The sequence below is a fragment of the Macaca thibetana genome, chromosome 9, assembly GCF_024542745.1.
Source record: "Macaca thibetana thibetana isolate TM-01 chromosome 9, ASM2454274v1, whole genome shotgun sequence".
NCBI classification, from domain to species: Eukaryota; Metazoa; Chordata; class Mammalia; order Primates; family Cercopithecidae; genus Macaca; species Macaca thibetana.
Window position 1 is genome coordinate 83,457,349 of NC_065586.1, and position 25,883 is coordinate 83,483,231.

At 37.6% G+C, this 25,883-nt stretch overlaps 1 protein-coding gene across 4 annotated transcripts in view; it reads left to right on the plus strand.

The window, feature by feature from the left end:
• The window catches only part of MINPP1 (multiple inositol-polyphosphate phosphatase 1), a 46,038-nt gene extending 24,608 nt beyond the window's left edge, over positions 1-21,430 (plus strand). The window contains exons 5-7 of one of the 4 annotated variants that reach the window (XM_050805570.1): positions 46-106; positions 2,563-2,615; positions 20,130-21,430. In XM_050805570.1, coding sequence (XP_050661527.1) covers positions 46-106; positions 2,563-2,615; positions 20,130-20,526 — 511 coding nt within the window. In that variant the 3' untranslated portion in view covers positions 20,527-21,430. Of the gene's footprint in view, positions 1-45; positions 107-1,378; positions 2,656-20,129 lie in introns of those variants that run through there. The other 3 variants (XM_050805569.1, XM_050805568.1, XM_050805566.1) reach the window with 3 other exon arrangements.
• The last annotated feature ends 4,453 nt before the right edge of the window (positions 21,431-25,883 follow it).

A 25,883-nucleotide genomic window follows, 5' to 3' on the forward strand; every position in this document is an offset into this window, starting at 1 on the left:
AAAGTATCGTTTGAGACTTCTGTCAGATTTCTCTCCTAAAAACAGATTGACCAATGCTGTGAGCAGTGGTGGTGAAGAAAATCAATATATGCTCAGCAAGGAGCAAGTAAGTTGTTTTTTGTTTGTTTGTTTTTAATTAATGGACTTTTAAAAGTAATTTTAGGTTCACAGGAAAATTGAGTAGAAAGTACAGAGTTCCCACTTAACTGCTTTTCTCCAGTGTGGTAGAATAATAAGATTGTAATAGATTATTTATCTTTGTATTTTTCCTTATCTCTTCTATCAGAACATTAGCCTTTTTTTTTTTTTTTTGTACATGACTTAAATCCTTTTGTTAAATTTGAGAGTTTATAAATGAGTATTTTGACATTCATATTTTCTGACAAAAAGACTTTCGCATAATTCCCAAGTTCCCAGGCTACTTTTTGCTTTCTCCATCCCACCCCTACCCCCTTGTTGGAATGTTAGTATGTATACAGATTTTATATATATATATATATATATATAAACATTAAATCAGAGACATTCTTCAGTGCCACTGAATTTTTTTTTTTGACATAATTTTAATAGCATGGTTTTACTTCATGGAAAAAATGGAAGATTGCAAATTGTTAAATTTTCAGTTAAATATAACCGGCCCTTGAAATTCAACTCCTTGATTTTATTAGGAACTTGACTTTTATTTTCCGTTTTGCACCATCACTATAGTAATGGGATTAAAGTTAAAACTAGCAAATTCAAGCAGATATTTCTATTTAAGCAGCTGTGATTAGAAAAGCAGATCTAATTTACTGAAGAAATGAGTTACCTCTAGATTTTGTTCTACTGTCTCCTTCCCCATATATCTGTTAATTTAATCTTTTTGGATTTGGGGAATTCAACAAGTTACTTCATGTTTTCTCGAAGTAAGATTTATTTTGGGTCTATAATTACTTGCCTCATGAGATCTTCCATTTTAAATTAATTACTATAAAAATATTTTTTACTGTTACTAAATACCTCAACTCTCAGTGTTAACCTTTTTTTCTACCTTTTTGTTGGGTTTGAAATCATTGATATTTTCAGATTTCATAGTCTATATTTTGAAGCTGTGTAGTCCCATATGTTAACGTAAGATGGCAGTATTGAGATAAATGTGTAGTGACACCAAGTGATTTTAGTTATTTAGTCAATTAGCCCATTGTAACAGGGGAAACTTGCTTCTTTAAAGTTCTTAGAAATGTATGCCAATTCTAGGTCTTTTTGCCAACTTTTTGAAGTCACAGTTCCATGGAGTTTAGCCAGGGGTATCAGGAATCTTTTCAGTGCTAGGAATCTCTTTAGTATTGAAAGATACTGACTAAATATTTTCTTTCTTTTTTTTTTTTTTTGGAGACAGAGTCTTGATGTATCCCCCAGGCTGGAATGCAGTGATATCATCTCGGCTCACTGCACCCTCCACCTCCCAGGTTCAAGTGATTCTCATGCCTCAGCCTCCCAAGTAACTGGGATTACAGGCACCTGCCACCATGCCCAGCTAATTTTTGTATTTTTAGTAGAGACAGGGGTTCACCATGTTGGCCAGGCTGGTCTTGAACTGCTAACCTCAGGTGATCTGCCTGCCTTGGCCTCCCACAGTGCTGGGATTACAGGATTATAGGTGTGAGCCACAGTGCCCGGCCACATACTGGCTAAATATTAATAAGTAAAAGTTTATATAACTAGCCTGGCTGTTCTCTGAATTTATATTCAAATGTCCAGCTGCCTTTTGAATAGACACTTTTTGACTATCACTAGATTGTAGGTCTACTAAGTCGTTATTCATTATATCTGCACAATTATTTTACCTTTGTACATTTTTTAAAACTATTCTTGTTGAATTGTATCCAGTTTTTAAAGGATTACTCTTAAATCTATTGTCATATCTGTTCTCGCCATAGTTGGAGAGTATACCTACTCTGTGCTGACCCCAACAGTAGAACGGGGAGGCAAATCTTGTTTCAGTTATTATTTTTAAAAAAGAAACCTCAAACACACAAAACCCCACAACTTTTTAATACCTGTTAAATCAGTAGAATAGGCTGTTTTGTGAAGTAGTAAGTTTCCTGTTTTAGAAGTATGTTAGTCGAATCTGGATGACTGTGTCAGAGATTCTATAGAAGAAATGCTTCTACCACATAAGAGGTTAGGAAATGATTTCATTATTCCATAACTGAAGGCTCAGTTCATTTCAATTCAGCAAGCAGATTTTGAGCACATACAGTGTGTGGTCATAGTGCTAGGCATTGGGAATACATAAACAGGGTAAGAAGTTATACCCCCTACATCCAAGGGGCTCTCAGTCTAGTAAGGAAGATGCCTTAAGAAAGCAATTTAGTCAAAAGCAAAAGGATGCTTGGGAAAGTAAGTCAATCTCTGCAGTTCATGGTAGTTGGAAATGACTTCTGTGTGGAGGTAAGATGTAAGGTGAGCCTTAATCATTGACATTGTAGTGGGATGGAATTTACATTGGTATAGGATTATTAAAATTCAAATCCTTGTTCAGCATTTCCTAACCAAAACTTGGTCATCTTTAAAATTCAGGTAATACTCATGTTTCAAGATGTTGAGAAGGTTGACTGGAGTTCTGTGTTCATGTATGTATGTGTACCACACAAATACATGTAAAGACACACTTATCTTTTACCACTATGCTTTACACAATTATTAAGTATTTTATTAATTGTTATTAATACCATCATGACAATCATTCCAGGCAAAATTTGGCTAGGAAAGAATAAGGAAGACATCAAGGAAGAAGAGTATTGAGCAAAGGCCTACGTGGGAATGAAAATGTAAAATACCAAAGTTAATTTGATGGTTTGAGTTAGACAGTGTTGGGAAATAAGCTATTAAATAGGGTGTTATCTATGCCAGAGAAAAACAGTATACTTTACCTGTCATCTAGATGCTGATTTAAAATTTTTCGTGGCTGGGCGTGGTGGCTCAGACCTGTAATCCCAGCACTTCGGGAGGCCAAGGCAGGAGGATCGCTTGAACCCAGGAGTTTGAGACCAGCCTGGGTAACAGGGGGAATCCCTACCTCTACAAAAGAAAAAAAAAAAAAATTAGCCAGGCGTGGTGGCATGTGCCTGTAGTCCCAGCTACTCAGGAGGCTGAGTTGGGAGGATCACCTGAGCCTGGGAGCTCGAGGCTACAGTGAGCCATGATCATGCCACTGTACTCCAGCTTGGGCAGCAGAGCAAGACCCTGTCTTAAATAAATAAATAAATAAAATAAGATTGTTCCTATTTCTGCTTTAGTTATTTGTGTTAATTTTAAATAAGTTCCACGTATTCTGAGGTTTACACTTAAACATCTCTCTCCTTAATTAGAACATAGACAAGTAAAATCTATTGTTATTTTTCAGGAATATTTAGACAAATCTACTGAAATAAATACACAGCTTTTTCCAGGTTATTTTTGAGTACCTGCTATGTTCAGGTTATTTGACTGGCAACAGAGGGTATACAAAGATGAATGCATTGAAATTGTTCTCCAAACACAGTTTGGAGAACGAGTATAATAGCACTAAAACAGATAAAAACAAAATTACTGAGAGAGAATTAATTTGAACTCTTTGGGGTTTGGTAAAGGCTTTATAAGGAGTGTTTGAAGTAGGCTACCAAAGACTTTTCTTTCACTAATATCAGCATATCAGCCCTTAGTAATTGTTTTGATGTGTTTTTTAATAACCCGATTGAGGTATAATTCATGTCAACTATACATATTAAAGTGTACAGTTTGGTCAGTTTTTACATATATATACACCCATGAAACCATCACCATAGTCAAGATAAAATATCCATCACATCCAAGTTTCTTTGTGACCCTTTCTAATTCACTTTCTACCCCCATTTTCAGGTAACCACTGATAGGCTTTCTGTCACTATACATTAAGTTGTATTTTCTAGGATTTTATATAATGAAATCATAGTGAATATTTTTTTTGTTGGGCTTCTTTCACTCAGCATAGTGATTGTAAGATTCACCTGTGCTGTTGATGAATCTAATAGTTCATTCCTTTTCAAGACCAAGTAGTATTCTGTTATACAGATCCACCACCATTTGTTCACCTTTTGATGGACATTTGGTTATTCACAGTTGAAAGGCTATTGCAAATAATGCTTCTGAATATATGTGATCTTCGTATGTTATGTTTTGATTTTTTGGGAACCTGTCTAATTAGATGGAATGACTGAGTCTTACGTAGGTGTATTTTTCACTTTTTTTTTTTTTTCCTTGAGACTCTCACTCTGTTGGCCATGCTGGAGTGCAGTGGCACGATCTTGGCTCACTGCAACCTCTGTCTCGTGGGCTCAAGCAGTTCTCCTGGCTCAGCCTCCCAAGAAGCTGGGATTACAGGCATGTGCCACCACGCCCAGCTAATTTTTGTACTTTTAGTAGAGACTGGGTTTCATCATGTTGGCCAGACTGGTCTCGAACTCCTGACTTCAGATAATCCTCCCGCCTTGGCCTCCCAAAGTGCTGGGATTACAGGCATGAGCCACTGTGCCCGACCGTAGTTTTCACTTTTTAAGAAACTGCCAAGCTTTTCCCACCAATATATGAGAGTTTCAGTTGTTCCACATCCTGCCAACACTTGATATGGCAGGCCTTTTAAATTTTAACCATTCTAATGGGTGTGTAGTAGTACTTTGTTGTGGTTTTAGTTTGCATTTTCATAATGATCAGTGATACTGAGCATCTTTTCATGTGCTTGTTTACATCTATATATCTACTTTAGTGAAGTCTTTAAATATTTTGTCTGCTTTTTAATTGGGTTATCTTTATTACTGTTCTGTGTGTGTGTGTGTGCGCGCGTGCGTGTGTGTTATCTAGGTACAGTCCTTTGTCAGATTTATGCCTAGAAATATGTTATCTTAGTCTATGGTTTGCCTTTTTTAAAAAAATAATAATATATATTAATGGACTGATTTTGCCCCATTATTGAGGCATTTCACCCTGAGTATTTATATGTACCCTGTGTATTTTGAGGTTTTCCTACTCTGGCTTGTGTGAAAACTATTCTTTTTTGTGTGTTAGCTTTGGGAATTGTTTTTTTCTTTTTTCAGACGGGGTCTGTTACCCAGGCCAGAGGACAGTGGTGTGATCATAGCTCACTACAGCCTCAACCTCCCAGGCTCAGGCAGTCATCCCACCTCAGCCTCCCAAGTAGCTGCGACCACATGCATATACCACCATGCCTGGCTAATCCTTAAAAAATGTTTAATACATGGAACTTATTTATTTTTATTTACTTTTCTTGCTGTGTTGCCCAGGTTGGTCTCCTGGTGGGCTCAAGCAATCCTTCCTTTCTGCTTCCTGAGTCACTGGGATTATAGATAGGAGTAATCTGTAATTAACTCTGCGAATTTTTACCTATTCCTTTTCAATGTTTTTTCTCTGGGATTTGGATAGTTTTCTCATATGCATGTGCTGTTCAGTGCCAGCTGAAAACTTGAGGGAGCCCGTGCTGGTCTGCAGCACTCTCTTCTCAGGTACTCTTCCTGTGAATTCAGCCAGTGTGGCCTCCCTAAATTCTCACTCCCATCTCAGCTGCTCAGGGTGACTTCCGAGCTGTTTGGGTGTCCCCTCCCTGTGCTATAGTCTGGAAACTTGGCAGTAAGCAGGGGCAGTTGTTGGAGTCACCTCCTTTGCCTTCTTTTTCTCATACTATGACTATTGTTGAGTGTCTGAAACTTTGTGTGTTTTGTTCAGCTTTCTGGTAGTTTAAGGTAGGACAGGAAATCTGGTCCCTGTTACTCTGTCTTGACCGGAAGTGGAAACTGTTTCAGTGTATTTTTGCTTCAGGAATAAAAATGTCATACTTGAGTCATTTTCGTTCCTGATTTATGTTAAGCTGTTGGATTGATGCTTCTCCAAATACTCCCTGGAACTGATGTTTCAATTAGATGTGGAAGACTTAACAAAAATTTTTTTTCTGGTAATTTTCTTCCCAAAGCATCTGGCAGTTCATGTTGCTTATTTGTATACTTACATAAATATGGGAATTACATGAGTTGTGTAAAGCTGTATTTGATATTCCTGAATCATGTTTAAAAACATACTTTGCATAACATCAATTAAGTGTGAAATGTGAATTAAAAGCTTAGAAGGATCTAGCTGAGTACATTTAGGGGGAAAACATGCAATTATTAGTTCTTGTAATGGTTGAGCTTTTTGAATGACTTGAAGTAGTTGCTTTGTATCCTTTATCTACTTTGAACACACACATAGTTATTAACCCTCATTAAAAGACAGGATTTTAGACTTAAACTTTGTTTTTGGTTGAAGACATAGTAAAATCTCCTCACCAATTTCTGTAAGTAAAAGGAGGGGTGTAATTTGGAGAACTGCAGTAATCCACTTAATCATTTCGCACTATTATTCCTAAAATAAGAAGGGTTGACCAGATCTCAAACCTAAAACATTATGATTCTGTATATTTCTATCCAGACATTTATATAGATTACTCATTTGCTTTCCTCAGGCAAAATATGTATCTTTTCAAGTGGTTTTGTCACTTTTTGGAAAATGCAACATTCCAAGTTTAATGCATTTTTATCAGGGAGAGAGCAGAGTTAAAGGTATAATTCCTGTTCTTTGGGATACTTCTGCCAAGAGTCTCAAAGAAAGAATAGTAATTGTAATGACTATTATAGTCATTACAATGTAATGGGAGATGTAAGTTAATTTGAGAACTATGACTAATTGGATCAGAATGCAGAACATCTGAATTATTCTTAATTTGGTGTTAATTATTCATTCTGCTTAGACATTTTAAATATAGTATTAGGACAAAATTATCAGACTTTTGTGGAATATATATGACTCTAGGGACACAAACCAATATGGGACAGAGTTATAGACATATTTTTCCTCAAGATGTCACATTGTAATATGTAGCACAGGGATTCTTGCGGTATAGAGTCTGAAATCCCGAAACTATATTCAAGTTTTTATGGGCCACATGCGTTTCTCTAGTACGAAGTTCCATTTTCTTAGATTCTCAGATGGTTTCATGTCCTTTGTGAAAGTTAAGAATCACAGATGCAGTGAGCATTGAGTGATTGCCTTGGCAGCCCTCCCTTAAAAAACATTTACATCTTCCTGTATTTTTTGCTTGTTTGTTTGTTTGTTTTGAGACAGGGTCTTACTCTGACATCCTGGAGTGCAGTGGCATGATCGTGGCTCATTGCACCCTCGACTTCCTGGGCTCAAGTGATCCTCACACCTCAGCCTCCCAAGTAGCTGGAACTACAGACATGCGCCACCACACCTGGCTAATTTTGTGGGGTTTTTTTGTAGACACAAGGTCTCTCCATGTTTCCCAGACTAGTCTCAAACTCCTTGGCTCGAGCAGTTCTTCCATCTGGGCCTCCCAAAGTGCTGGGATTACAGGTGTGAGCCACCTCTCTCAGCTTATTCTTCTGTTAAAGGAAAAACTTGGTTCTTTCTGTCATGGTATCCTGAACCTCACAACTCTGTTTATTGAATGGTAGTGACAAAGCCACATGATACCGTAGATAAAATAATATATAGCAATCTTTATGCTCTCAGCAGTCTTATGACAAAATATATGCAGGGGTTTTATATAAGAAAAGCATAATTATGAGTGTCAACCGAGAAGGAATTCCTTTCACATTTGTTCTCTTTTTTGCCCTCCTATACCTACATACCTATGTTTCTCTCTGTGTGTGTCTCTCTCTCCTCTCTCTGTCTCTCTGTCTCTCTCTCTCTCTCTCTCTCACACACACACACACACACACACACACACACTCTCTTACTCCCTCATTCAGACATATACACATACTCATACCCATTTATTGTTGCCAGTATTTTGGGCTTATTCATAGACCAGCTTTGGTTTGTTGGAGAAGGTTGGAAGTGAAACCAGAAAAGTTCTCATACCATCTTTGGGACTTTGGTATATTCAAGGAGACACTGGAGATTTGGTTCCTTCAAATAGTGATTGGGCATATACTAACTGGAGTTAGGCTTAAGAACTCCAGTTAGCTAGGAGATGGCTTAAGAACCAGATTGGACTCTTAAGATTAAATTGTGACATACGGCAAAGAGCAGTGTGTTCATAGACTTGGGACCAAATCACTTCTTCACAGAAATTACTGATTTACTTTATACAGTCCTGGCACATACCTTTAATGGCTTCTGGTAAAAATTGGATCATAAATAAATACTTTTATGAATTTGTTTTGGGTGTTTAAAAGTTATGAAAACAAACAAACCCTACTGTATGTGTGCACACACACAAACTCCGCAACTGTCTCAGCTTCTACCAGTTGAAGGTATCCAAGTCTCCATGTTTGGAGTCCACATATTTGGCATAGAAACATAATATGTTTTTTTATTTGACACTGTGCTACTTAACTTTGTCAAATAAAACAGAAATGTGAGTTAGCCTTTTATATGGGCAAACAGGGATAAGCATAAACAACTGTTGAAGGATTGTATATTAGCTCTTTGGAAGCTCTTTTGATAATAGATAATTCCCTGGAGGCAGTTGGTTTTTTATATACCTGAGTTTGATATTTTGCCAGTTGAGTTTCAAACAATGAAATAGAAATTCGTTTATATATTGCTTAGTCATTCTTGTTTATAAGAAGAGCATTCTGAAATTCTTAACTATGAATGGGCCCTTGATTTGAACCATATAGTTTAAAATGTCTGAAAAATTATTGTCTAAGTCCTCTTGAATTTTATACCTCATCGTTATGAGTTAGATGTTTCACTTATTCCTTCTTTGAGAGTTGTTTGGGAAAAAACCCTGTTTTTCCTCTGACTTCACAACAACACAACAATAGTCAACACAACTTCTGCGTTAGTCCATTCTTGCATTGCTGTGAAGAAGTACCTGAGGCTGGGGAAGAGACGTTGAATTGACTCACAGTTGTGCAGGTTATAAAAGCATGGCTCCAGCATCTGCTTCTGGTGTGGGCCTCAGAAGGCTTCCAGTCATGGTGGAAGGGAAAGGGAGCCGGTGTACCACATGGTGAGAGCAGGAGCAAAAGCGAGAGAAGGAAGAGGTCCCAGGCTCCTTTACACAACCAAATCTCATATGAACTAACTGAGCAAGAACTCACTTATCACCAAGGGAATGATGCTAAACCATTTGAGAGAGATCCTCTCCCATGACCCGGTCACTTCCCACCAGGCCCTACCTCCAACATGGGGAATCACATTTCAACATGAGATTGGAAGGGAACAAACATCCAAACCATATCATTCCAACCCTGGCCCCCCAAATCTCATATCCCCACATTTCAAAATACAATTATGACTTCACAAGAGTTTCACAAGTCTTAACTCATTCCAGCATTAACTCAAAAGTCGCAAGTCTGAAGTCTGCGGAGTCTCATCTGGAGATGAGTTTCTTCCATCTATGAGCCTGTGAGATCAGAAATGAGTTATTTACTCCCAAGATACAATGGTAGTACAGACATTTGGTATACCTCCCATTCCAAAAGGGAGAAATTGGCCAAAAGAAAGGGGCAGTAGGCTCCATGCAAATCTGAAACCCAGCAGGGCTGTTGTTAAATCTTTTTTTTTCTTTTTCTTTTTTTTTTATTTTTTATTTTTCTCTCTTTTTTTAAACAGAGTCTCACTCTGTTGGTCCAGGCTGGAGTGTAGTGACATGATCACAGCTCACTGCAACCTTGACCTCTCTGGCACAAGCGATTCTTCCACCTCAGCCTCCCAAGTAGCTAGGACCTCAGGAGTGCACCACCATGCCTGGCTAATTTTTCTATTTTTAGTAGAAACGGGGTTTCGCCATGTTGCCCAGGCTGGTCTTGACCTTCTGAGCTCAAGTGATCTGCCCACCTCGGCCTCCCAAAGTGCTAGGATTGTAGGTGTGACCCACTGTGCCAAGCCAGTCATTAAATCTTAAAGCTCCAAAACAATTTCCTTTGATTCCCCATCCCACATCCAGGGCGAACTGGTACAAAGGTGGGCTCCCAAGGCCTTGGGCAGCTCTGTGTCTGTGACTTTGCAGGGTGCAGCCCCTGTGGCTGCCCTCATGGGTTAGAGGTGAATGCCTGTGGCTTTTCCACACCGAGGTTACAAGCTTCTGATGGCTCTACCATTCTTGGATCTGAAGGACAGCAGTCCCCTTCTCACAGCTCCACTGTACAGTTCCCTGGTGGGGACTCTGTGGCGGGACTCCATTGTGATGTTTCCCCCTGGCACTGCCCTAGAAGAGTTTCTCTATGGAGAGCCTCTGCCCTTGTGGCAGGCTTCTATGTGGGTACCCAGTCTTTCCCATAAATTCTCTGGAATTTAGATGGGAGCTGCCAAGCCTTCTTTACTCTTATACTGTGCACCTACAGGCTTAATACCACATGGAAGTCGCCAAGACTTATGGTGGCTTGTGTTCTCTAAAACTGTGACCTGAGCTGTACCTGGGGCCCTTTGAGCCACAGCTGAAGCCAGAGCTACTGGGATGTGGGGAGCAGTGTCCTGAGGCTGGCCAGGGCAGCAATGCTCCGTGCCTGGCCCCTGAAATCATTCAGTCCTCCTAGGCTTCTTGGGCCTGTGATGAGAAGGGATTCCTCAAAGATTTTTGAAATGCTTTCAAGGCCTTTTTCCCATTGTCTTGGATATTAGCACCTGGTTCCCTTTTAGTCATGATAATCTCTCTTTTTTTTTTTTCTTTTGGAAATAGAGTTTTTCTCAGTTACACAGGCTGGAGTACAGTGGCATGATCATAGCTCACTGCATCCTTGACCCCTCAATCTCAAACAGTCCTCCCACCTCTGCCCCCAAGTAGCTGGGACTACAGGCATGCACCATCACACCCAGCTAATTATTTTATTTTTTGCAGAGATGGGGTGTCTCACGTTGTTGCCCAGGGTGGTCTTGAACTCCTGGGCCCAAGTGATCCTCCTGCCTTGACCTCCCAAAGTTCTGGTATTACAGGCATGAGCTAACATGCCCTGGCCATGATAACCTCTTTATCAGGTGGTTGCTCCACAACCTGCTTGGATTCTTCTCCTGAAAATACTTTTTCTTTCTCTATCACATGGCTCGACTGAAAATTTTCCAAACTTTTACACTCCACTTCCCTTTTGTATATAAGTTCTAACTTTAAGTCATTTATTTGCTCCCATATTTGATCACTGGCTGTTGGACGCAGCCAGGCCACATCTTGAATGCTTTGCTACTAAGCAGTTTCTTCTGCCAGATATCCTAGACCATCACTCTTAAGTTCAAACTTCCACAGATCCCTGTATTGTGTGCCCTAGGGTATTTCTAGGGCACACAATACAGGGTAACAGGCAGAGGCTGAAAGAGTTTGGAGGGCTCAGAAGAAGATAGGAAGATGAGGAAAAATTGATGAGGGTATCCCTAGGGGACACAATACAGCAGGTTCTTTGCTAAGATGTGACAGGGGTAACATTTGCTCTAGTTCCCAATAACATCCTCACTTCCATCTGGAACCTCATCAGCCTGGACTTACTGTTCATATCCCTATCAGCATTTTCACAACCATTTAACCAGTCTCTCAGAAGTTCCAAATTTTTCCTCATCTTCCTGTCTCCTTAGCCCTCCAAACTCTTCCAGCCTTTGCCTGTTACCCAGTTCCAAAGGCACTTCCACATCTTCAGGTGTCTTCATAGCAATGCCCCACACCTTGGTACCAATTTTCTGTGTTGGTCCATTTCTGCAATACTATAAAGAAATTCCTGAGACTGGGTAATTTATAAAGAAAACAAGTGTATTTTGGCTCACGGTTCTGCAGGCTGTACAGGAAGCTTGGCTCTAGCATCTGCTTCTGGGGAGGGCCTCAGGAGATTTACAATCCTGACGGAAGGCAAAGGGGAAGCAGGTATCACATGGCAAGAAAGGAGCAAGAGAGAGAAGGGGGAGGCCCCAGACTCTTAAACAACCAGATTTCATGTGAACTAACTGAGAAGTCACTCATCACCAAGAGGATGGCACTAAGCCATTCAAGAGGGATCCATCCCCATGATTCAATACCTCCCACTAGGTCCCACCTTCAACATTGGGGATCACTTTTCAGCATGAGATTCGGAGGAGACAAACATCCAAACTCTATTAACTTCTGTGACCCAGTGTTGGGGGATGGGGGTTCCCACCAATAAGCAGCAGACACTAGCTAGGTATCCTCTAATTTTGACACTATCTCCCTGGACGTAGCATCAGGTCTCACAGGTTGAGGACTCAATCCCCAAGATTGCCTCCTGCCCTTTTCAGACACCAGTTATAAGTCTGGGCCTCTGGAACTCCTGACTGACTGGCTTCAAGTTGGGGTTTTCACAACCCCCTCTTTGGGTTCACTTAATTTGCAGGAGTGGCTCACAGAGCTCAGGGAAACAGGTTTACCGGTTTAGTATAAAAGATATTAACAGAGGATACAAATGACACATAAAACAAGGTATGAGGGAAGGGACGTGGAGCTTCCATGCCCTCCCAAGGCCACACCACCCTCCAGGAACCTCCACATTTTCAGCTGTCCGTAAGCTCTCCAATCCCTGTCCTCTTGGGTTCTTATGGAGGCCTCATTACTTAGACATGATTAAACTATTGGCCGTTGGTGATCAACTTGACCTTCAGCCCCTCTCCCTCTTCCCTGAGGTTGAGGGGTGGGCCTGAAAATCCTAACCCTGTAATCATGCCTTTGCCTTTTTGCTGACCAGCCCCATCCTGAAGCTATCAATCAATGTGAGCACACAAAAAGACAGCACTTGGGAGATTTCAAGGATTTTAGGAGTTTCTACCAGGAAACAGGAACAAAGACCAAATATATATTATATTTCACAATATCATTGGAACCTTAAGAAAGAAGCCTCTCTCCTTTCTTACGGCACCTGGAGGAATAAAGATAATAATAAAGATTGCTTTATTTATGAATAGTAATACTTTACAAAGTAATCTTTATTATCTTTATTCTAGTTTGCCCTTGAACCATTAAAGATTACTAAGTTGAATTCAGGCTAAGAAAAAATAGCAAAGAAAAACATTTATGTTTGAGATTTTAGTGATTTATATTCTGAGATGTTATGTAATGGAAATACTTTTGAGATAAAGCAAAAAATACTTAACATTCTTTTAGTTGTTGCAACTTATTTAAGAGTGTGTGTAATTCTTACCCTTGAAACCTCAACCCAGACATTTAGTGAATTCTGTTTTTGAAATGGGAAAATCAAGAATAAAGTCAGGTTTTTAAAAATTGTATAAAACATGTAGTTGCTAAAACGTAATTTTAAGTCCTCCTTAGGGTTTCAGTTTAATGAACCCTAAGTCCTTAGGGTTTCATGTTGATAGCATATTATATGAAATATTATGGCAGCTTTTTCTATTTTATAAGCTGTTTTTCTCTGAGATAAAATTTCTCCAAGGGGGATTTTTAATAGTCAAGCTTCCTTGACTTTTTTTTAAAAAAGACATAAACCAAACCAAGTATATTCTTACCTGTATCCAGTAAAGATTTGTGTACATACATTTAGGAGTGATTTATACATATTTCTTGAAGTGATAATTTGTTTTAGGTGATTATATGTTTTATATATATTTGTGTTATACTTTACCAGTAGTGATATTGTCAAGCAGAAAAATTATGCAGCAACATAAAACTAACTTTATTTTCTTTTTAAAAAACATGTTCTTAAGAAACCTTACCTGGACATAATACTAACTTAAAACATCTTCTTTTAATATGTCTTATAGTCCAGTGTCTTAGAAATGACCCAACTCATTTTAGTTACATCTAGGAAATCAAAGGTAAAGATGGAGAGATTGACTGGCAAGGAGAGGAGGTTCATGAATTGAGAGTAGAATGTGTAGGAAATATGAAATAGATCACATCGAGTCTGGATACAACATCAGAATCCTTCTCAGTGCAGTGTTCCAAGTAGCTATTAATTACTGATTGGAGATTTGGCCTAGATACTGGTTTTATGACTAAAAATTGTCATTTATTGACATATTCTCTTTCTTCCAAGCAAGAGTAAAAATTTAGATGCTTATACCCTTGTCTTTATTCATCTGCTTAGAGGCTTACATCATTAGTGATCATGTCATAGGGCAAAATTGGGGTTCAGCGCCAGAGGTCACATGGTTCTTGGCTTCAGGGAGGCAAGAATTCAAAAGTTAGCCAAAAGAGTAGAGCGAAAGCAAGTTTATTAAAAAGTAAAGGAATAAAAGGGAGGCTGCCACATAGGCAGAGTAGCCCTGAGGGCTGCTGGTTGGCTATTTTTTATGGTTATTTATTAATCATAGGCTAAACAAGGAGTGGATTATTCATGAGTTTTCTGGGAAAGGGGTAGGGAATTCTCGGGATCAAGGGTTCCTTCCTTTTTAAACCATATAGGGTAACTTCCAGGAGTTGCCATGGCATCTGTAAACTGTCACGGCACAGATGGGAGTGTCTTTTAGCATGCTAATGTATTATAATTAGCACATAATGAGCAGTGAGGATCAGTGAGGATGAGCAGAGGTCACTGTCATTGCCCTCTTGATTCTGGCTGGTTGTGGCTGGCTTCTTTACCACAACTGGTTTTATCAGCAGGGTCCTTGTGACCTGTGTCTTGAGAAACATGTTCTGCCAAACTATCTTAATCAGCTTTTTTAGAACTGTGCTTTTCATTGAATATTTTTTTTTGTTGTTATTGCATGTGCATTTCAGATGAAACACCCGAGAAATGTGGTCTTTGCCTTTACCTTCTTAGAAAAGAATTGATGCCTTATTTAGGAAACAATCAGCTGGGCATGGTGGCTTACACCTATGATCCCAGCACTTTGGGAGGCCGAAGCGAGAGCATCACTTGGGGCCAGGAGTTCAAGACCAGCTTGGGCAACAACGTAAGACCCCATTTCTACAAAAATAAATAATTAAATAAATAAATAAATAAGTGGGGCGTGGTGGTACGCTCCTGTGGTCCTAGTTACATGGGATTCCTACGTGGGAAGAGCACTTGATCCCAGGAGGTCGAGGCTGCAGTGAGCCATGATCACGCCACTGTAATCCAGCCTGGGTGACAGAGTGAGCTCCTGTATCTTTAAACAAAAACAAGGAAAATAATATCATTTTTTAAAAATTTTGCGGGATTTTTTTTTTTACATGTACTTTTGCCAAATTGCATGTTGCTGAAGAGTGTTACTAAGCACTGACAATGGAGTCTTCCTCAGTCAGTATGTTGAAATACTACGTTTCTTCCCACAAATAAGAACTGATTTGATTTTAAATGATTTGTTTTTCTTTTTTTTTTTCCGAGACAGATTCTCACTCTGTCACCTGGGCTAGAGTGCAGTGACGCGATCTCGGCTCACTGCGACCACCGCCTCCCTGGTTCAAGTGATTCTTGTACCTTAACCTCCTGAGTAGCTTGGACTACAGTCGTGTGTCACCACACCCAGCTAATTTTTTTGTATATTTGATAGAGATGGGGTTTTACTAGGTTGGCCCACCTGTTCTCAAACTCTTGACTTCAAGTGATCTGCCCACGGCCTCCCTGAGTGCTGGGATTACTTGATTTTAAATGATTTTAATCAACAATGATTTGAAAGTAAATTTAAGTGACTAAGAAGTTACTAAGTTCCTAAATTATTTACTCCTCATAAGCAAGTATTTTCTTATCAAAGGCATTAAGGTTTTTCCAAGTAAAATTTTTTGGTATAAACTGTTTCCATACAATTTAATTTATGGTATACCTGTGGTTTTGCTTTTGCATTTGGATCTTTAGCACTTTTGGATGTCTGATGAATTTTAAAATATGCTATTCAACGAAATGAGTTTGTTACTTGATACTGTGTTTACCTTTAGAATAAAGTGTTAGGTACTGATGATATTTTAGGAGAACTGACTTGAACTCATCTCCTGGATTCTAAACTCGGCACACCACTAATTTGTGTGCTGGGTCACTTCACTGCTAGAACTGCTGTGGCTCTTGCTGCCACTGTGGCTGTTTGCTATCACTGTGGTAGTGTTTGCCATAGAGCCATCGATCAATCTGATGGCAAATACGCGAGTATTTTTCTGTAGCTCAAATCCAACAGTTTTGCAAGGGAAGTAGCTTATCTTCATTTGGCAGGAAGCCTGAGAGAGATTGAGTAATCTGCCCTAAAATTTGCTCATAACTAGGTTATGCCCTCTAGTTTTCAAGCTGCTTAGTTTTTCCCTCTCTAAAAGGGTATGATAGTACCTGTATCATAGGGTAAGCAATTACTTTGCTAAGGCTACAATGAGCAGCATTTCTGTTTTAAGACTTAGTAGGAATGTATTCATGACCCAGCTCAAACACCACCTCCCCAGCAAAGTGTATTCAATTCTTCCTTAGACAGAAGGATTTGTTCTTCTCTAGGTTTCTCTAACAGACACATGCAAATCTGCAAGAGCCAGAAATGTTTCATTTGTGTTTTTGTTCTTTTGTGCCACTATTCTTCTCCCCTCCCCTCCTCCTCCAAGAAGAAACTAGCATGGTGCCTGGCACTTGGCATGAAATGACAGGGCATGTCACATCTAACAAATTAACCAAATGGATCTTTTGAAAAGTCTCTTCTTTATTACGTTTTGGAAAATTGAGTGCAGCTAATTTGCCCAGGGCCTTTTGTGTGAATACGAGCATCATCAGCTAGTGGCTTTTTCTTGAGTAGCAAGCTACGTTAAATCACAAAGGGTAAAAGTAGAAAAATAATGATTATGAATGAAATTGTGCTCTTTTAAAATACTTTTCATTATCAACAAACTTAAAATATTTATACTTGGTTATTATAAAAATATATAAATTATAAAAATAAAATTATAAGTTTATTATTCCCTACAGGCACATTTCAATTTCTAAGCAAAATCTTGTTCTTGCTTTTAATGGGCTCTAGTTTTTGTAAACTATTATCCTTGTCTTATTATTATTTTACTAGTGCATTTAACTAGACCTTCAAGATATTGGGGTTTTTTTGGTGTATTTCAAATTTGTATAATAGACATTGCTCTATGTAAGAAGATAATCAATACTTATGGACTTTATAAAAAGTTAGCACTTTTGCTTCCTATTGAAAATTATTTGGAATTCTAAAATACAATTTTAAAACAAATTGGATTCATCAAATGGTAGAAGACAGTAATTTGTTTTTGATGGGATGTTTTACTGTGAGAATCTAATATATAAACGTCCTTGATTTCCCATAAAACTTCCGATAAGCATTTTTAAGTATAATTTTCCTCAAATTTCTTCTGAAGAATTCACTGATTTTTAACATATCACTGACAGTAAGGCAGTAAAAAAAAAAAAAGGGAAGGGGAAGGTGTTTCCTGCCTTTTGTATAAACCCAAGGAACCTTGAAATTTACAACTTAAATCTGAGTCACAGTCTAGATTTCATTTCTTCTATAGCTTGGATGCAATTAATGAACTTTGAACTCATAATTTGTGCTAGCCCTTTTGGTCTCTTTCCTTCCCCCAATTTATAGTTTTCATGTGTGTGTTTTTGTTTTTCTTGTATCTTTTCTCCTATTTGCTATTTATTTGATTAACTTTTGAATCTAAGTATGTCAGACTGTCCATACCACTGTCTGTCCTGTGCTCTCCAGCAGAGTAGCCACCAGCAACATGTGGTTATTGGGTGCCTAAAAAGGGGCTGGTCTGAGTGAAGCTGTCCATAGTGTAAATTATGCACTTGATCTCACACACTTGGTAGAAAAAAGAATGTAAAGTTCCCAAATGGCATATAAATTACTTGCTGAAATGACAGTAGTTTGGATATATTGTCATATGTTGTCCCCAGTTTATTAGAGTTCTTGGCGTGGGGGAAAGTGGAGAGAGTTACTGACAATAGATTCTTCTGGTTAGATGGTGGAGGTGTTGCTGCTGTTGCTGCTATCCTCCCTGACCTGTTTTGTGTCCTAATAGATTCCGTGGTGAGCAATAACTGAAAGTTGAATTTAGGATTGCTTCTGGCTTTGAGGTTTTTAGGTTTCTACCTAATGGCTAAAGGATTTAAAATGTAAACCAGTATATTTATATTACTTGTTTTTCTTTTAACTTGTATCCTTATTAAATTTCATTATTAAGATGATGACAGTGGTGTTAGCTTAGACTTGAATATACTGAGATGTATAAAGGAGCCAGGCAAGTAACAAAGGAATGAATTCATCCTACGTTAGATATGTGGAATGATACGTGTGCTGTGCAACAAGTATGTGCCCTGTCTAGAGGTTGGGTAACATTATTCCTGTTTAGCTGATTATGGTCTTATGGGTATATATGGACTTGTGCTGCCAGATCTTTCAGATTTCTAAGAAGAGCCAAAAATCTGGATTTTTAAGAATCTTAAACCTCTCAATTTTTAAATACTGATAAGTAATGCAAAATTTAAAAATACTTATGCTGGCCAAACTAAATATAGCTGTGTTCTGAATGCTACTGCTTGGTACTTCAGCCCTGAGAGGCTGCTTCTTGGAAATAAATATAAGTTGTAGGTATTTTAAATGACCTAATTAAAGTATACCAGTTATGAACAGAGGCTTGGGAAGCTCCTGTTGATGAATGGCTTTTAAGTTTTACACCTTTTAGAGAATATTAATCTCAAAGTAGTGAATAATTGTCTTTTAGTTTGCTTTGAAATACTGTTAACAGTTTCAGTGTACTTTTTGAGTATATATTTCTAGCGTATTCTTATATATGGAAGTTATTCTGCTCATTTTTTCTTACATGCTTTTCTGTAGTTATTTTAGTATGAATTGTTTTCCTGAACATTTAGAAAAAGGTTTGTGTCAGATTGCTTGTCTCATCTCACAGACCCCCCCCTCAACCCCCACCCCGTTCTGGTGTGTGTGCTGTTCAGAAGTATGATGGGTTGTTTTCTGAGATTTCCTGGCTCTGTTCCCCTCCCCCTACTTTCATGTGGACTTACTTTTTCCTTTATCTCTTCTGTCCCTCTCCTGCTTGGCCGAAATTTCACTCCCAGCAGTTTCTCTAGTGTGAGCCCTGTGTTTGGAGAGTTCACAGGAGCTCCAGGTTTCTCCAGCCCCAGGCATCACTGCAGGCCTGCCTTGCACTCACCAAGTCCTGGAGAGGACTAAATACTTCCCAATTTGAGCTGCTATCTCCAATTCACCCACAGCGCTTCCAGTGAATACCTATTGGCTGTTGGGGATTCTCCTGTTCTCAGATTGCTCAGATGCTCTGTGGCTTCTCTCTGCTTTCTTCAACAGATACTGATAATATCTAGTGCTTGGGACTGGATGCTACTTGGAGTGGTTCATAGAGAATACTTTTCCACCTAGTTATGTTGTAAATGTTTCCCATGGGTTTTGGATTTGCTCTCTACTTGCTCTGTTTATGTGTATTGAGGGCAGAGGGAATCAGGAAGGTCTAGAACTGCTGCTTCTGTCCTCCCAGAAAATCCACATGCACTAAATTGGTAACCTGATGAGTGGTGGCAAAAAGTCAGACAGTCATGTTTGAATAGGTTTACAAATTATATTTAAGAAAAACAGTATTTTTTCTATAAAAGTAGGGAAAAGGCTAAGCAGTCATTCACTGCTTCTTATAAAAATTCTTTACCAGAAAAAAAAAAATCATAGAAAACTTCAAGAAAAAGAATTGATTTAGCTCAGTGTTGAAAGTGGTTTGTATTCCTGGCACTTTATACTCCCACTCCCAACCAGAGACACGTTTCAGCCACAATAGGTTACATCACTAACCTTTTGTGGGTTTTGTAAACCATTGAAGGATTGAGCTCCATGGAGTAATATTTACTAAGGGCCAGTTTGCTCAGTTTTATGCACAGAAAGGCAATACAGTGTTGAAATACACATCTGTTTCAAGTTCCTGTATCTATAAGACACTTGTCTCTCTTTAAACTTAAAGGAAAATGTGTATGCACACTGTTTTATATGGATTTGCAACAGTACAGTGATCCTGAATTTCGGAACTTAACTTTCGGTATAAAAAGTTTGGTTCTCTGCCACACGGAATTTCAGCCGTATGCTTGAGTAATGTATATAAAGATTTAAAAAATAGATGGGATTATTTAAACTAAAAAAAGATGGGAAAGTTACTCCTAAGCGTAAATACTGTGTTCTATGACAAGAATATATATACCTTATTTTCCCTTCATTTCTGTTTGAAGGTCTCAGCCAATTTCTTCTCCAGTCATCCTCCAGTTTGGTCATGCGGAGACCCTTCTTCCACTGCTTTCTCTCATGGGCTACTTCAAAGACAAGGAACCCCTTACAGCTTACAATTACAAGGAACAAATGCATCGGAAGTTCCGAAGCGGTCACATTGTACCTTATGCCTCGAACCTGATATTTGTGCTTTACCACTGTGAAAATGCTAAGACTCCTAAAGAACAATTCCGAGTGCAGATGTTATTAAATGAAAAGGTGTTACCCTTGGCTTACTCACCAGAAACTGTTTCATTTTATGAAGATCTGAAGAACCACTACAAGGACATCCTTCAGAGTTGTCAAACCAGTGAAGAATGTGAATTAGCAAAGGCCAACAGTACATCTGATGAACTATGAGTAACTGAAGAACATTTTTAATTCTTTAGGAATCTGTAAGGAGTGATTACATGCTTGTAATAGTTAGACAATTCCTTGATTACAGGAAGCTTTTATATTACTTGAGTATTTCTGTCGTTTCACGGAAAAACATTGGGTTTCTCTTTGGGTCTGGACATGAGATGTTAGAAAAGATTTTTCACTGGAGCGGCTCTCTTAAAGGGAAACAAATCTATTCAGAGAAACAGCTGGCCCTGCAAATGTTTACAGAAATGAAATTCTTCCTATTTATATAAGAAATCTCACACTGAGATAGAATTATGATTTCATAATGATACTTGAAAAGTGCTGGAGTAACAAAATATCTCAGCTGGACCATTCTTAACTTGATTGAACTGTCTAGGAACTTTACAGATTGTTCTGCAGTTCTCTCTTTTCCTCAGGTGGGACAGCTAGCGTTTTCTTAATCAGGAATATTGTGGTAAGTTGGGAGTATCACTTTGGAAGAAAGTAACATCTCTAGATGAGAATTTGAAACAAGAAACAGAGTGTTGTAAAAGGACACCTTCACTGAAGCAAGTCAGAAAGTACAATGAAAATAAATATTTTTGGTATTTGGTATTTATAAAATATTTGAACATTTTTTCAATAATTCCTTTTTACTTCTAGGAAGTCTCACAAGACCATCTTAAATTATTATCTGTTTGGACAATTAGCAACAAGTCAGATAGTTAGAATCAAAGTTTTTCAAATCCATTGCTTAGCTAACTTTTTCATTCTGTCACTAGGCTTCTATTTTTATATTTTCCTATTATATGAAATGTATCTTTTAGTTGTTTGATTTTTCTTTCTTTCTTTATAAATAGTTCTGAGTTCTGTCAAATACCATGAAAGTATTTGCTATAATAAAATTCTTGTGACTTTACTACCAGGTCTTTTCTCCTTTCCGTGTCAAAATACAATCAATAATTGATGGTAAAAGTTTGGAAATCCAAGCAGCTTTGACTGACCTGGCAATTTAAAGCAATTTTCTTTAAATAGAAATTTCCTCAAATAATGGATTTGTTAATGCATTTTATTTTAATTCATATACACGTTAAAGGTAAGATATTTCAAGGGAAAATCTGATATTTTTCTTTAAAATATGTGTTTATTCTTATTAAACAACATGCAGCAAAATCCCCTACCAGAGTCTCCTCTTACTAGTTTTATGGTACTTTGCTTTCAAGGAGACAGACCATAGGAAAACCAACACATGTTAAGGATATCCATGTGTCTGCATACAGATTGTCATATGTGACTTGGATTAGGACATTTTCAAGCCAAACTTCAGTTGATAAAATTGGAAAAATCAGTTTGAGGCTTAAAAAAAAAAAGGCAAAAGATCTTTTTTATCACCGATAGTTGAAATATTTTCTAGTTAATGCTTAGTCATTTGAGTTTTTTAGCCAATGAAGTTATCATATGCTAATTTAGAGAAAAGATAAAAATATTTTTAATGCTTTCTCTATTAGTAAGAAAACCTTGTGTTGCTTTTGGTTTACAAAATATGACCCAGGGACACCTTTAAAATGATGTCATATTAACTGTTGGGTTATGTGACCTTGACAATACTTTTTTGAATAGATCTTCTAAGGTTAAAAAAAAGTAGCACTAATGAGTAGGTAAAAGAAACAAGCTGAAAAACACTGGGAGCTGTAAATATAGTATGCATGCTATGAAAAGATGAAGAAGGACCATTTCAACATGGGATTTTCAGAAACTGAATTATTCCCGAATGAACATGATATATAAAATATTCTCAGAACACAAATTCTAGAAAGAAGATATAAAGGTTAGAAAGAAAGGATCCTGGGTTGAAGTGACCTTGGGAAACATGGGGTTATCCTATGGAATGTCTCTGGCTTTTAATGTTCTATTGTTTATTATGAATAAAGGAGGCATTATAGTAGGTTGCATTTTTTTCTATCTTGCTTGACCTGAGTACATTCTCATTTACAGTCATCATAGATTGTAACTCCACATCAGGAAAAGAGATATCATATTCTTCCGATTAAAGATTTATAGTTTGAGTTCCGTACTGGAAAACTTGGGAGGAGGTTAACTTTAAAAACTTGAACTATTTTGTCATTACTGAAATAATGTATTTTAAGATGAAAGGATTCTTAATTTCATTCTTTAAACTAGCCTCAATTCAATACTCCATGTACTATATTCTGTGACTCACCACCCTATAGCCTAAAGGAACCCAATAGCATGTGTTTCATCCAAAATTTTTCAAAGTTTCTAATTTATAATCTATGACAATTTACAATCTATGACAATTGTAAATGAGAATGTACTTTGAAAATTTTTGGATTAAACTAACACATTCCATTTGGGTTCCTTTCAGGCTATAGGGTGGTGAGTCATGGAATTAAATATAAGTGGAGGAAAAATTGTACTCAATTGTAAATCTAAGTGTCACAACTGTGTATTGAAATTATGAGATGCAGAGATCCCTGATTTTTTGATTAAGATCTTCAAAGGAATGATGTTTTATAAAATAGATGATTAGCTGGTAAATGTTGCTGGTGCATTAATACACACTGCTGATTCTGCAAAGTTCTGGTGTTCTCATTTCTTTAAAAAAAAATGTAAATATGCAAACAAGAAAACAAAATGATGAGCACCATATCCATCCTATTTTATCAAAATTAACATTATAACATTTGTTTTAGATTTAAATAAGCGCTGTTTTGAGGACTTTTGTATACCTCCATGATTCTATTAGCCCTATACCCTGTCTAGAGGTAATCATCAACGTAAAATTCAGTTTTCATCATTGCACTGCATGCTTGATTCTGGAAGCTTGCAGTATTGTGGGAGTTTTACATTTTTCTATAAAAAGACTTACATTCTCTGTATCATTCTTGAATTAGTAATTTGTTTTAACTGCTCTATTTGTTTTTCAAGACTTATAAAAATCCTGATCATTTGTTGCAAATTAATACCTTCAATTTATCAATGCTGGTTGAGTACTTTTATATACAAACACTATACTTTTAGTCTGGGCATATAAAGATGAATGAACTTAGGGTTTTTTTTTTCATTATTAGTCAAGAAGTTTATCTTAAAAGATCTGAAAGCATTTATTGTCTGACACATTAACTTAATATTTTGTATCCTTTGAATACTTTTCAAAGTATCAAAGACTATGAAAGTTTCATAGGAATTAAATTTCATTGTTCAATAGGACATGACTATATAGTCATCTTTGAATCTATAAAGATATATTTTAAATATTTCATATGAAAATACTGGATGGAGGTTAAGCGTGGTCCATTTTTGCTAGTGTTACAGAAGTTGTGATACTATTCTGGTGTTATTCTCATTTAAGAAATGTCTAAAATGAGAATCTCTAGATAAAAACTAAAGGTATTATCTAGGATAGGATATGTGAAGAGTTGAACATTGAAAAAAATAATCTTTGGCTAACAAGAGTTCATTCGTAATAGGTGACCAAATTACTCAGTTATGCCAAAGTTTAATCTTTATTGGTTTGACATTTTGGTTGATTAATTTCTATGGACATTAGCTATTTTTTCTGTCTCATCTACAGCTACATGTGCATTGTACTGTACTTACTGTTTTCTGTGGTCATGTCGTCATTTTGAAGTTCCTGCTATCCAACACACACTTACTTGATACTGCTTTTGTGGATGATCTTGATCTTAATTTTAACACTGAAATCAAAACTCAATGTGTAAGGGAAAAAGTAGTTCATTTTTTCCAGGCATATTCCACTGTTATGATACCTTTATTGGAATACTTTCCTTTTGTAAACTGCAGAACTACCAATGCATGCTCTTAGAGATGTGAGGGTTACATACAGCCTGACCAGAATATAAACTGTACAGTTTTGGAACACAGTTTTCTGAGATGGTATTTCATGTGGTTCATTGATGATAGTGGGAATTTGGACTGTCTTTTGCTAAATGTAAACTGAAAATATTTGCATTACTTGCATGTACAGTTTGCTTATATCTAACTATTACCCTGAACTTAGATCAAAGATCACCCAACTCTCTGTTAACTGTTCTTTTTCCATATTCATTTGTTTCTTTCCATTCACGTGGCAGCCTCTTTTCAGTGTATTTAGCTATGCTTTGTTCTGTGTATGTGTGAGAATAATAGTATTTTTGACAGAACTCCACATCAGGAAAAGAGATGTCATATTCTTCCAGTTAAAGATTTATAGTTTGAGTCCCATACTGGACACCTTGGGAAGAGGTTAATTTTAAAAACTGTATTTTGTCATTACTGAAATTATTTTACGATAGAAGGATTCTTAATTTTATTTTATTTTATTTTATTTTATTTTATTTTATTTTTTTTTTTTTTTTTTTTTTTTTTTTTGAGACGGAGTCTCGCTCTGTCACCCGGGCTGGAGTGCAGTGGCCGGATCTCAGCTCACTGCAAGCTCCGCCTCCCGGGTTTACGCCATTCTCCTGCCTCAGCCTCCCGAGTAGCTGGGACTACAGGCGCCGGCCACCTCGCCCGGCTAGTTTTTTGTATTTTTTAGTAGAGACGGGGTTTCACCGTGTTAGCCAGATGGTCTCGATCTCCTGACCTCGTGATCCGCCCGCCTCGGCCTCCCAAAGTGCTGGGATTACAGGCTTGAGCCACCGCGCCCGGCCTTCTTAATTTTATTATTCTTTAAACTAGCCTCAATTCAACATCTTCCGTGTGCTACATTCTCAGATTTTATTTTATTCTTATTTTTAGAGACAGATTCTCACTCTGTGGCCTAGCCTGGAGTGCAGTAGTGCCATGATAGCTCACTGCAGCCTCTAACTCAGCTCAAGTGTTCTTCCACCTCAACCTCCCAAGTGTCTGGGACTACAGACACACTCTACCATGCCCGGCTAATTTTTAAGTTTATTGTAAAGATGGGATCTCACTGTGTTACCCAGGCTGATTTTGAACTCCTGGGCTCAAGTAGTCCTCCCACATCGGTCTCCCAAAGTGCTAGGATTACAAGCATGAGTCACTGCATCCGGCCCATTCCCAGATTTTAAATACCATTTAGACCCAAGCAATCCATGTTCACACTTTTGTTTGTTGTACTGGGAGAATAAATATTTGTTCATTAAAATGACAGCCTTCAGAATTGGGTAATACTACTGGTAAAATAAAGTTGAATTCAGATATTTATTTTACATTATTTCTAAGATGGCTAATGTGGAAAATTAAGTTGGAATGAAAGTCTGTAGATTTTTCTCTGCATTAACAATTTGGGTGCTTTGGGAAACTTTTTCAACAAGTATTATGGAAAAAAAATACAATTTTGATATAAATTACTTAAGTATATGCTGGTGAAATATATCCTTGGATAC